Source organism: Stigmatopora argus, chromosome 14, assembly GCF_051989625.1.
Source record: "Stigmatopora argus isolate UIUO_Sarg chromosome 14, RoL_Sarg_1.0, whole genome shotgun sequence".
Taxonomy (NCBI): domain Eukaryota; kingdom Metazoa; phylum Chordata; class Actinopteri; order Syngnathiformes; family Syngnathidae; genus Stigmatopora; species Stigmatopora argus.
The window spans coordinates 6,080,130-6,093,330 of NC_135400.1; the positions used below are offsets into that span (position 1 = coordinate 6,080,130).

Consider the following 13,201-nt stretch of genomic DNA (forward strand, 5'->3'; position numbering starts at 1 on the left):
AACTTTCATACCCACAAGTGAGTTTTAATATTTTTGTAAAATTATTCAATGGCTGCCATTGATAGACATGAAATCCATTTTTTTCTGGGAGGGCTGGAATCGATCAAATGATCACTATCACTTTTTACCATCAATGATGCAGAAACATGATCCTTCCATAATACAGCCTAGTTTGAATAAATTTGAAGTCTATGAATGTTCATATTGACAAACTCCAACAAGCTCAAATTTAAAGTAGGTCAATGTCAAGCCATTTAATTTGAACTGAGCTTAAATTGTAATTAATGTTTAATGTATTATTTATTAAGGAAAGCTTTATACTCATGTTGAACAAAGATCATTTTCTGCTTGTTTTTATCATTACATTTTTCTTATTCCCTTTTTTTTTAGCTTCTAGCACTTTAATGATTTTGCAAATTCAATGTAGGCGTTCAGCCAAAATGTCCTGCATTTGTGTACATGCCCTCAGTAATGTGAACTCAGGAAATAGGCAGACTGCAATGGAAAATTAAATATTATCCAACAACTAACCGAATCCCTTGTGTGAGGTTTGTGTGTGAGGCTTAACAGACACATTATGCAAAGGCTTTATGCTTCAAACAAATAGGTTTATACATTTAACTCGGACTGTATTTACTGATAAAACAGACTATGTCAAACAATGGGCAAACAAGTACATATAAAGTATTGTAAATGTTATAGATGGTGACCGAGTTATAGTGTTCTATCAACACAGTTTATTTATTCATGCAGATGCAGTTATGGCTTGGACAGCTTTGCTTTCTATTTCAGAAGACGTATTTACCTGGAAGAGAATGTAAACCATCATGTTGGAAGTTTGCCAGTGCCTACAAACCTCTAGAGCAGGGGTCGGGAACTGTTTGGACAGAGAGAGCCATAAACAATTCCTATTTTCAAATGTTATTCCTTGAGAACCATAGTCAGAATTTAAAAGTCCAAATACATGAAAATGTTTGCCTTTTTTTTGGTCATTTCACCACTTTTAAAGTCGAAAAAGTCTCTGAATTCTTTGGACAACATAGTTACGCTGTTGCTAATCAATGAGGGTCAATTAGATTATGCATGCAAAAAGGTCTAATTAAAAATATATATAATTAAAACGTTGCTAGAGGTAATGTCAACGCCACAGTGTTGACGGGACGCTCCTATTGGTCCATTCGGACTCGGCTTTCTCACCATATTTTAGTTCACAGGTTAGCGGAGAACCCCAAGCACCCGTCAAAAGAGCCACATGTGGTTCCTGAGCCATAGGTTCCTCATGCCTGCTCTAGAAGAACCCTAAAATTAAAATGTACAAAAGGACACAACTGTCACAGCCTACACAATTCAATAGTCAATACACTTAGAAAAATAAAACAAAAATCATGATAGTTGTCTACTCTTAAGTTTGAATCTCTTCCTTTTCTTTTACTACTATTTCTGTAGTCTGTTGACTATACCCTTAATAAGGGGAATTGCAATCATTAATAAGGGGAGCAATTGGCCGAAGTTGACAGGGATGCAAATTATCAAAGCAAATATTGTACAAAGTATGTGACTGAAAGCTTAAAAATAGTGTTTATTTTTGTGATTGAATTAAATATTAAATGGCATGATGTGAGTATTTCCCTACCCCAATCTTAAACTTATCATACAGTAAAGTTTTAGTTTTCTGTAATACCATGTGTCGACGGCAGATAGCGCTGTAGAAAGGAGTTCGGTGGTCTGTGTTTGAACTTTGTATGTATATATTTATTCATTAGAGCAGATATTCTCTAAGATAATACATTTTGAATACGTTTAAACGGGTACTTTACCCACCACAGTTCGAAAGGGGTTTTCTTTTTATCTTTACGAGCGATAATAACAAATAAAGGTGTTTCGGTTCCTTTAAGACAGCTCCATGGTTTTGGCTACGCGCATGCGCAGTTAGGTTAAGCAGCAATTCCTCAATGAAAAACAACAACAATCCTTTTAGCATTGCTAGTGCTAGTCTGACCAGGCAATGGTGCCTTAAATCGCAATCACAAGTCATCCTCAAACACTATCATAACCAGGCCAGCTGCTTCAATTCCCCCCAGTAATTTCTACGTCGATGGTGCCGGGCTCATGAACTTGGCCAGCCTAAGCGGGGACGCGGGCGGAAGCCAGCTCCTCTTCGCCAACTTTAACCAGGACAACACGTAAGCCAGGGCCGTGCCAAATGCGGGGCCGGGCGGGGAAGAACATAGGCAGGCTCCGGGCAATGTCCGGTGCTCCGGTGGGCCGTGCTTTCGAGTTAGCTAGCGTCATCTTGCTTTTGGGCAGCTTTTAGGCTCGTTTGGCGGCATGACAATGCTCGACGAAGCCGCGTTTGGCTGTCTTTTCTATGAATGTTAAAGCAAATACACGATTTTTTCTCGTTATCTGATTCTAAAGGCGAACCTCGCCTTATATTGGTCCTTATGCTAGGATAACGTGAAGTTGTGCTACCTTTAGCAACATATGCCACACATCAAAATGTTCAGTGTTCCACGTGTATTTAATTAATGGTTCTGGTGCCAGCTTTTTCACTTTGTGGTTTTACACATTCGATTACTTTGTATATGTTGAGTTCGACAAAGTTTAGTGGGTTGACATGTAGTAATTGTTTTATTTACTTGACCCTGTTTGTATCAGATTAGGCTATTAAGAACAGATTCTCATTTACAATGTCGACGTGGCTGCCAACAACAGCCAAACGTGATCAAATAAAAGCAGACCCTTTTTCAACAAAACACTGCTAGAAATACAGCATATGCTAGTTTCTGCACCATTAAAACCGGTACACAAAATAGGCAGCAAATTCTACAGGGATCTGATGGATTTGTTGCGTTTTGGAACTGAACCGTATATCCTCACAAAGATCGCGAGGGGTGCTGGAGTCTATCCCAGCTAACTATGGCACCAGGCGGGGGATATTCTGAATCGGTGACACAAGGAGACGGACGACCATTCTAGCTCATACTCATACCTAGGGGCAATCTAGTGTTTTCAAAAACCCTACCATGCTTGTTTTGGGGATGTGGGAGGAACCCAGAGTACCCGGAGAAAACCCATGCAATCTCGGGGAGAACCAGCCTGGGATAGAACCCTCAACCCCAGAACTGTGAGGCTGACGCGCTATCTACTTGGCTGCTGGGCCGCCAGTTTTCTACTATAAAAATGAACACATCTGCAATGTGGTATACACTCTCCATGTACAGTGGTACCTCGAGATACGAGCTTAATCCGTTCCGGGACTGAGCTCGTATGACAAGTTACTCGTAACTCGAGGTAAAGTTTCCCATTGAAATGAATGGGAAACAATTTAATTCGTTCCAACTCTCTGAAAAAAACACCAGAAACAGGATATTGGATTGAAAAAAAATGTTTTATTTCTTATAATTCGCCATATATTGACAAAGTAATAAATAACGAGTGGTTTAATAGAAATAAAGTGTTTAATCTAACTAAAATTGGCCGGATTTCGCCGAGGGGAGAGGGGCTTCGTTTTTTTTTTCCCTCCACACAACGCACTCGTAAACAGAACAAACACTCCACCCTCACGTTCGCTATCGATGGGCTGTTTGCTGTCGTACTATTCCCTTCAAAATATTCCGAAAATGATGCACACAAATGTCCTCACAATCGGAGAACGCACGACCACTTGCCAACGAGCAGCAAGCAGTCTTATCAGCGATCGCCCCGCTGCTCATCTTCTTCTTCTTCTTCTTCTTCTTCTTTTTCACCTCAGGCGCCTGAGGATTACCCTCAGCAGCGCTAGGGCTGCCACTGGAACACGGATAAGTTCATCCAGGGAGTTGCCCAAGCCGCGATGGTAGCGTTCGGTCATTAAGGCCGGACAGCGGAGCCATAAGTGTTCAGACGACTCTGTTTCCTCGTCGCACAGGCGGCAGCGATCCGAGTCGGATTTCTCATGGGAGCTACAGGGGCGCTGGCTAGCGGCTCCTTTTAGCTTGTAGCATCTGTGTTCGCGTCCCATCGAACGGCGCCTATGATAGAGTTGCTGCCGGGGATACTTTTGCGAGCACGAGTATACTTCATTACCCAGAAAGCCCTCTTTTCACCGCGCATGCGCGTTTTGCGTTTCCTGGTCTGAATAGCTCATCCGGTGCTCGTAAATATTGTTATACACGAAAGATATGCCAAAAAAAATGCCATGGCAACCTGGCTTGGTCGCATGACGAAACTTTGACCGCATCACGGGCGAATTATTCGATCGAAATTTCCCCCGTAAGACGAGCATTCCGTATGACGAACGGTCGTATGACGAGGTACCACTGTAGTACCAAATACACATTTAAAAAAAAAACTTAACTGAGACAATGGTAAAAACTACTATACTACTTTTGAAATGCAACCCTGTTTGGTATCCATGATTGTGTTATCAGTTTCGTTTAGTGTCATGTTTATCTAAAAGCAATGTTGGACTGATCCTATTTTAAATTCAGTTTCTGACATTCCTGCATGGTATCTGGTGGTGCTTATACTGTACCAATATTACATTTAAATATATGCATGTATATATAATAAAGATGGTTTTTTTTAATCGATTCTCCAATACATTCCTCTGAATCGATATTAACACTACTAGTCGGCAACAATCAAGCGTTTATATACCTGGAATGCTCAAGCTAATGATTTGACCAGACATTTTTTTTTAAAATAACTAACACCACTGTTGATATTTTTGATGTTGTGATAAGTCATGTTTGTATTTGTGTTATTTAAAAGGTCTTTGGCTGTTGGCACCAAATCAGGATACAAGTTTTTCTCTTTGTCCACTGTGGAAAAATTGGAGCAGTTGTATGAATGTAGTGAGTATTGTATAATTATCTATTTATAGTTTGTGGACATGCAACACCATTCAGACATAATTTGTATAAATATACATTATGTGTGTCTATGTCCATAGCTGCTTGTTCTCCGTTTATACCATGAGTTTTATTTTAAGTGTCACTTCCTTTCTTGTTTGGCTTCCACGTCATCACACATACCCCAAGTCTTGTAACGAAATAACATGGAACTCTGAACCAAGTGTCTCATGAAACCTGTTGGTGCGTGTGTGTGATTGTGCAGCGGACACGGAAGATGTGTGTATTGTGGAGCGGTTGTTCTCCAGCAGCTTGGTGGCCATCGTCAGCCTGAAGGCCCCCAGGAAGCTCAAAGTCTGTCACTTCAAGAAGGGAACTGAAATCTGCAACTACTCGTACTCCAACACGATACTGGCTGTTAAGCTTAACAGACAGGTAAAAAAAGTTTGAAAAATTGTATTTCGAACAAAATCAGCAAAGGATCTGCTCATATCGTCTCTTTTTTGGTGTTGTTTCCCATACAGAGGCTGATTGTGTGTCTGGAGGAGTCGCTTTACATTCACAATATTCGAGACATGAAAGTGCTGCATACAATCAGAGAAACTCCACCCAACCCTTCAGGTTTGTCTGAAGCTTTTTTTTCTCTTTATGAAGTCTTTCTGTATCATTAGCCATGATAGACATCTATTTATGTGGCTCTTAAAAATTCCCACTGAAACACCTCCAATCCATTTGAGGGTTGCACCGCATGAATTATTATTCATTCTCCACCCTCCCACTTCAAATGGAATGGAGTTGTAAGCCCCGTCAATGGTGGACAATAAGATAACACGGAAAATGCAAAAAAATATTCTTAGGATAGATGTCAGGCACTTGAGGCGGAAATTAATATCTAATGGTGCTTTTATGTTATGTTATGTTATGTTATGTTATGTTATGTTATGTTATGTTATGTTATGTTATGTTATGTTATGTTAAGATAATGGTGAGAACACAATAAAATGCATTCCCATTTTTCACAAAATACAATGTAGTGTTTGGGAAGGGACTTTTTGTTCTTATTAAAAAACTACATGGGTAAGTATGCAACCCACCATTATGTTGACAATAGAAGTAAGTAAAAAACACATCTGGTTCAAGTGTTTCAAAATTGGACCGCCTGTGAAATTGTATGTCTTGAAACAAGTTTAATTGTGTTTATTCATGGTTTTAGTCCACTGGTTTTTGTTACTGAAGGTCTCCAAACACAATATTATAACCATTTTTTGTGTGTTTTTGCGATATAGCAATCATTCTTTTTATTAATTTATTATATTGATTTTACAGTCATAGTTTTTTACAGCTAAATCAACAACTTTTGTTGTTTCATTTAACCTCTGAATGACAGTCACTCTTTGTATTCATTTTACAGTCATAGTTTTTATAATTAAATCAACAACCTTGGTTATTTCATTTAACTTCTGAAAGACATGATGGTTGAATTTGATGTATTTTTGCTTTCTCTAGGGTTGTGTGCCTTGTCCATTAGTAATGACAACTGTTATCTGGCATATCCTGGCAGTTCCATGATAGGAGAAGTTCAAGTTTTTGACACAGTAAACCTGGTATGTGAACACAAGGACTATGTCGCTTCTGTCTCTTACACTGTCTCTTTAGGGACCTCACTTTTCAATGAAAGTTTTAGCCGTAAATGGAATTGTACATCATAAACATGCTGATATCCAACATTTTTTCCATTGGTTGTTACTAAACAGTTAACACCAAAGAACCAAGAGAAAAATGGCATTGGACAGTGACACTATTAGTTTCAGTAGAACAAACTCTTTTTATCCTGATGTAACGCACCCTTTACTACACGTTTTGTTCAGCGAGCCGCAAACATGATTCCAGCCCATGACAGCCCATTAGCAGCTCTTGCATTTGATGCCAGTGGAACCAAAGTAGCCACAGCTTCAGAGAAGGTAGGATTGTCACAACGCTCTTTCCTTTTTTTTTTTCCTTCTCTCTTATTGCAGGATTGAGTAAATAGTCTCCTCTGGTCCCCTGCCACTATTATCTTATTATACCACATGTCTTGTGTTTTTATCTCCTAGGGAACAGTCATCCGTGTCTTCTCCATCCCAGAAGGACAAAAACTCTTTGAGTTTCGACGAGGAGTCAAGAGGTGATTGATTTCACACGGGACAAAAGTGTTGCTTACTTATGAGAGTGCGTTTCTTGTCATAGGTGCGTGAGCATCTGCTCGTTGGCCTTCAGCATGGAAGGCTTATACCTATCGGCCTCCAGCAACACAGAAACGGTTCACATCTTCAAGCTAGAAACACAAAAGGAGAAGTATGTGTACGTATTTTTAAAAAAATATATGTGCTTTGCTTTTGTATTTAAAGTCCCTGATGCCATAGTTTAATTACAGGACGAGAGATCACAATTTGTGACTGTTTGAATGCGAGTGAAATAGGCTTGAACGATGGGTTCTTTGAAACCGGGACATCTCAATTTGCGCATGCGCAATACTCACAATGCGGGATGATTCTTTTATTATTATCAGAGGTCATTTTTCGTAAGACATACCTTGCTGTTTTGAAGAGCGCTTCAGGCTGTCTGCCGACATCCTCGGGGGCTTCCGGGGGATTTTCCACGACAACATACTCTTAACCGAACAAACAAATTTAAATTAACTTGGATTAATATATACAGACACACTCAAACATACGTTTAATGTAACTTTACACAAAACTGAATTGTAATATATATATATATTTTTTTACCTTCGTTCTGGGCGGGTTAGCTGTTTGCCACGCCTCCAAATGATGCACACAGATGTCCTCACAATAGGATAACACAACTTGCCAACGAGAAGTAGTCTTGAATTAGCGATCGCTTCGCCAACGAGAGCTAACATGCTAAGGGGGGAGGACGGGAAATGCAACCTCCTACCTACGTATTGAAGTTTTATTCTGAGAAAGGGTGCCATTGCCTATGGGTGTTGTGTGCACGAGTATACTTCATTACCCAGAAAGCCCTCTTTTTGCCCGCGCATGCGCGTTGTGCGTTTCCTGGTCGAAACTCGTCTGAATAAATCGTTCAGTGCCCGTAGATATCTGTAATACACGAAAGCGATGCGGCCAAAAAAGACTGCGATACAATGATAAACAGCCTCTCATGTCATGGCCACCTGGCTTGGTCGCATCTCGAAATTTTGATCGAATCGCGGGCGAATTATTCGATCGAAATTTTCGTCGTACGACGAGTATGTCGTACCACGAGTATGTCGTACCACGAGCTGATCGTAGGTCGAGGTACCACTGTACAGCCAATGAGTTAATCAAGAACTGTAAACATGCTTGAGATTATTGTATATACAAATGGATAGATGGATTTATGCTGAATTTCAAAATGTTTCTCATGATATGTAGACCAGCAGAAGAACCCACCACATGGGGAGGATATTTGGGCAAGGTTCTGATGGCGTCAACCACCTATCTGCCCTCCCAGGTCACTGAAATGTTCACACAGGGACGAGCCTTCGCCACTGTGCGCCTGCCCTTCTGTGGCCATAAAAACATCTGTGCTTTAGCAATGTAAGTTTCTCTCTCTACTTGTTTTTTTGTCCTCATTCTGGCATGAGTCTAAAAAAAGAAGGACAATTTATGAAATCCACGCCATTAACCTTATCCTTTACTTGGCTATACTCTTTGTTTGTAACGCATTTAACCTTATTAAAGTTTTTTTAATTTTTAACATAATTGCAATCTCAGATTGAGGTTCCAGGGTCACAAATGTACATTTGTGAGAATATCAGAAAATAACTTGTACTTTCAGTACATATTACATTTTATGTAAGGCAGATAGTAAAATTAAGTGCATGATTTACTGAATCCAACATCTTATTTTGTTTTGTTTTCTTGTAGGATTCAAAAAATTCCCAGGTTGTTGGTTGCAGCATCTGATGGCTATTTGTATCTCTACAACCTGGATCCTCAAGAAGGAGGGGAATGTACTCTCATGAAGCAACACAGGTAATACAGATGTAGTGAGAGGGCACTTGGCAGCAATAACCCTACTTTTACAAAGTAAAACTATATTGGGATTCTGATGTTTACATGAGTTCCATTAAAATTATTCAATTTATTGCATTATTAAGCAAAACATTGTCAAAAGTTATAATTATATCATTCATTTACTGCTTTACATTGTGACCATACATATATATACTCACACACACACACACACACACACACACACACACACACACACACACACACACACACATAGCGTTATTGTCATAGATTTTTTTCCACATCGCTAGCATTACATTTTTTTGGCCAAAGTTATTTATGTGCAATTGTGAATGAATATTTAATCTGTATTGTTAATGTAATAACAGTGATGTGTGTCAATTGAAGTAAACATGGAAATCAAATTTTAAAATGTAGTTATAGGCTTTAAATAGAAATTGGTTACTCACAACTGCAGTGTAAATTCAGTCGTTTTTAATTAGAATTTCTGCTCTGACCTCAGGTTAGATGGCAGTGCAGAGCCACCTAATGAGATCCTGGAACATGATCGTCCACTAGTGGCACAGACCTACAGTGCTTCTGTCACTAAAGGTATGCCACAGTATACTCACGCTTAAAAGCAAGGTATGCACATTTGGGACTAGAGATCGACCGATATGGGTTCTTCAGGCCCAACTCCAATTATTAATAGTTAGAGGGGGCCAATAACTGATATATGGAGCCGATATTTATAAGCAGTAAAAGTGCAAAAATTGGTGTAAAAAATTGAATACTGCAAGCATTAAACTTCATGGAACCTTTATAGATAACACAAAAATATACTAAAGAAAAGGGGTCGGAGTTCGGGGGGAGGGCAGCTGAGGGGCATCTCATTACCAACAATGGCCGGCAAATTGAAGCATAGTCACGGCAAGTCTCTTGATATTTTCAAGATAAAAATACCGATATCTGTCAAATTGTCAAATATCAGTGCCAATAATCAGTCGATCTATATTTGGAACGTTGCTTTTGAAAGGTGCTGTGTTGACTTTTAGCATTTAGGCTGTACCTGCGATTAAAGTAAGCTTAATTCTCAAATGCTATTGAAATATTATTGACAGTGTGTTGTTGTGTTTGGTTGAACTAGAAAGTCTGTGATGGCGACGAATACCAAAACAAGAAAGTCATTTCTGGAGAAACTGCATATAGTTGTTGATTTTTGATTTTTTTTCTCTTTCATTTGGGTTGTTGTCAGGCCACCTCCTAATTAAATCATTGGTTGCCATTGACGGCGCTAGACGTCCAATCCATTTCAACTAGCAAATGAACATTTCTCAATATCCCAATTATTTAGTTTTGGGTACATTTTTACAGTACATAGAGGTCACTTTTTGTTCATTTTTTTTTGTAATTTCTTGCACATTCCTGGGTATTTTTGGGTCACATCCTGTTGGTTTGGGTGCTTTTTTAGAGAGTTTCTGTTGATAACGGGTAATTTTTTGACATTGAAAATGAACAAGTCCATTGGATATAAATGAGGATATTAACTTGTCAAATTTGAGTGAAAACAGAAGTTTTTAGCAAAAACTATTTTCAAAATCTATGCGCCTTGATTTCCTTATTTTATTTTTTTCATGCGTAAATTATGTGAATTTAATGTAAGAGAGGGGGCGGCCCGGCGACTGGGTGGTTAGCACGTCGGCCTTACAGCTCTGGAGTCGTGCTTGGGTTCGAATCCAGGTCTGCCCACATGGGAGTTTGCATGTTCCATGCGTGGGTTTTCTTTGGGTACTCTGGTTTCCTCCCACATTTCAAAAAATATGCAGGGTAGGCTGGTTGGACACTCTAAATTACCCCTAGGTATGAGTGTGAGTGAATGGTTGTCCTTTGTTTCCTTGTGCCCTGCGATCGGTTGGCCACCAATTCACGGTGTCCCCCGCCTCTGGCCCGAAGTCAGCTAGGCTAGGCTCATCTTTGAACCCTCTCTTTCAACATTTTAGGTTACTGTGAAGAGCAGGGCGCGGTGGGAGGGGCTACCCTCGAGGATGATCTCAACAGCTTGCGTTTGGAGGACGAGAACGAACAACCACCGCTCATCCTGGAAACTGACTGACCAAATGTACGGCCACTCGCACCAATCAGAGGGCTCCTCTGCCGCTGCTATTGACAAATGACACGAAGGACTGGGAACAGAATCTGAGAAGGAAGGTGTCTTTTAAAAAAGAAAAAAGAAAAATACACGAGTGCTTCAGAGCCTCTTGTTATCCGTTGTCGTTTGTCCTTTCATCTGTACCGCCGTATTTTACCTTCCTCCCTCCTTCTTGTCCTTATTTTCCCCCAGTTTGGTCAAACTGACTGCTTTGCATGTACATGTGCCAACCACTCGAACGAAAACCCAATGTGTGAGCGTGCGTGTTGGACTTTTGATTAAAATAGAAATGTAGCTGTGCTACGTAAGACACGCAGATGCTAGCGTTGTGTTAGAACTAGTGTTGCACCGATATTACTATCAATACCGATACAGCACTAAAATGATGTCTTCGGTATCAGGGAGTACTAAGAAACACCCAGCTGCTGTGCAATATTTACTCTTCAAGATTTTGTTTCCAACCTATGGTCGACCTACCCAAGATGGCTGCCACCTATATATACACTGTCCAAAGATGATGGAGTAAAATCATCCTCTGCTGTGAAATCCTTCTAATGGATTGGACACCTAGTCCTGCCAAACGTGGCTAAAGGGGTTAAAAATTAAAACTTTTCTTCCTCTGGAAAAGGTGCACCCTCCCACCAATTAGTTTAACAGTAGTAGGCGTCCAATCCATTTGAAGTGGAAGCTTGTCAAGAAATTAACAGCTGCCATCCCTCCTGCCACAAATGGATTGGATGTTTAGCAATGTGAATGACGGCCAATTAGAAAAGCACGGTCTGATCAAGCCATGATAGCACTCACTTTCAAGTCAGTGTGTAGTATATTAGGAGAGAAAAAAAACATATTTTTTCAAGAGAAATGTATCAGTAGAGTCTCGGCATACGCCGATACCACACAGGGTCAGTATCGGGACCAAAAAATGGTATCTGTGCAACACAAAGCAAAACAGAACAAATAAAAAAGATTGTGTAAGTGCCTCTTTGCCCTCCTATCATGTTTTCTCCTGTTTAAGATCTTTGCATTGGCTTAATAAAATCTATTTTCATTTTTCGGATCTTAACCGAGGGTGTGTACTGTACTCTCTTATCTCTATTCCTTCGCTCGCTCTCAAATAACCTCATGCGTGCACGCACATCGTTGGGCAAGGAGTGCACGTGTGTCGGCAACTCGCATGTGACAGTTGGGGCTTTTTCGCTGGCACAGATCTGTGTTTGTGGCGTAAATATCTTAGTTAGTCTCAATCCAAGTTCGTTGGACCTTCGTCAAATTCTTACTCTGGTAATATGGCTGTTTTTAAAATGCTACATTTCTACAAAAAGCTATCTTAGCCTGCATGATGTTGCTGTGGTACTGTGTCCACATATTGAAGACATTTTATGGATGCTGACCATTTTATATGCAGAGCTGAGAAACAACAATCTGTACATTTCTCATCATGACAGGTTAGAAACTGTAAATTGCTCTGCTTCAGACCATAGACTCTAGAAAGTGTCTTTACTTGATTGGTTCGCAGGTCAGGGATGTTATTTCTACTGTTGCACCGATACCATTTTTTGCCGCCCGATACCGATTCCGACACTCAGCTTGCATGGTATTGGTTGATGCCAAGACTGTAAGGATACTATCTTTTTAAAATATATATATACATATATACTGATTTATTTTTCTCTTAATACCAAAATACTACATTCTCACTTGAATGTAAAATCATTGCGATCATGGCTTGGTCAGACACTGCCTAACTCATTGGCTGCCATTGGTAGCGTCAGGCCTCCAATCCATTTGATGTGGGAGGGCCAAAAGTGGATGTAACAATGTAATTTTAGGGTCTTTTCGGAACCGAATCCAATACTAGTATCGGTGCAACACTAGTTCTTTCCAATGCCATTTTGGTGAGTTAAGTGACTCAGCAAAGGTTAGCCAGGAGATTGGGAGTGTCAGGCTTTTTCTATTGATTTTGTACAAAATGTGAAACATTCATTTGGAACCACAATAAAGATAATGTTGTTGTGTGATGTACTGGGATGTCTTACTACCGACCAAACAACTATTTTAAAGACCACGTAAAATGAGTTCAGTGATATCAACTTGAAGATTGTCATATCATGACATCAGTAGGTCGGCCCGGTGTAACAAGTGGTTTGCGCGTCGGCCTCACGGTGTGAAACCTGGGTTCAAATCCAAGTCGGTCCACCTGTGTGGGGTTTGCATGTTCT

General features: G+C 40.0%; 1 protein-coding gene across 2 annotated transcripts; it reads left to right on the plus strand.

Moving 5' to 3' along the window:
- The first annotated feature begins 1,925 nt into the window (after nucleotides 1-1,925).
- Nucleotides 1,926-13,004, plus strand: wipi2 (WD repeat domain, phosphoinositide interacting 2). Of its 2 annotated transcripts, none has more exons than XM_077619296.1 (12): nucleotides 1,926-2,183; nucleotides 4,756-4,838; nucleotides 5,101-5,270; nucleotides 5,360-5,456; nucleotides 6,342-6,439; nucleotides 6,704-6,796; nucleotides 6,929-6,999; nucleotides 7,062-7,175; nucleotides 8,252-8,416; nucleotides 8,747-8,854; nucleotides 9,357-9,445; nucleotides 10,834-13,004. In XM_077619296.1, exons 1-12 carry the CDS (start codon nucleotides 2,110-2,112, stop codon nucleotides 10,944-10,946), a joined length of 1,275 nt encoding a protein of 424 aa, XP_077475422.1. In that variant the 5' UTR covers nucleotides 1,926-2,109; the 3' UTR covers nucleotides 10,947-13,004. The 2 variants fall into 2 exon arrangements, with proteins under 2 accessions (XP_077475422.1, XP_077475423.1); XM_077619297.1 differs by having other exon boundaries at nucleotides 7,062-7,169.
- The last annotated feature ends 197 nt before the right edge of the window (nucleotides 13,005-13,201 follow it).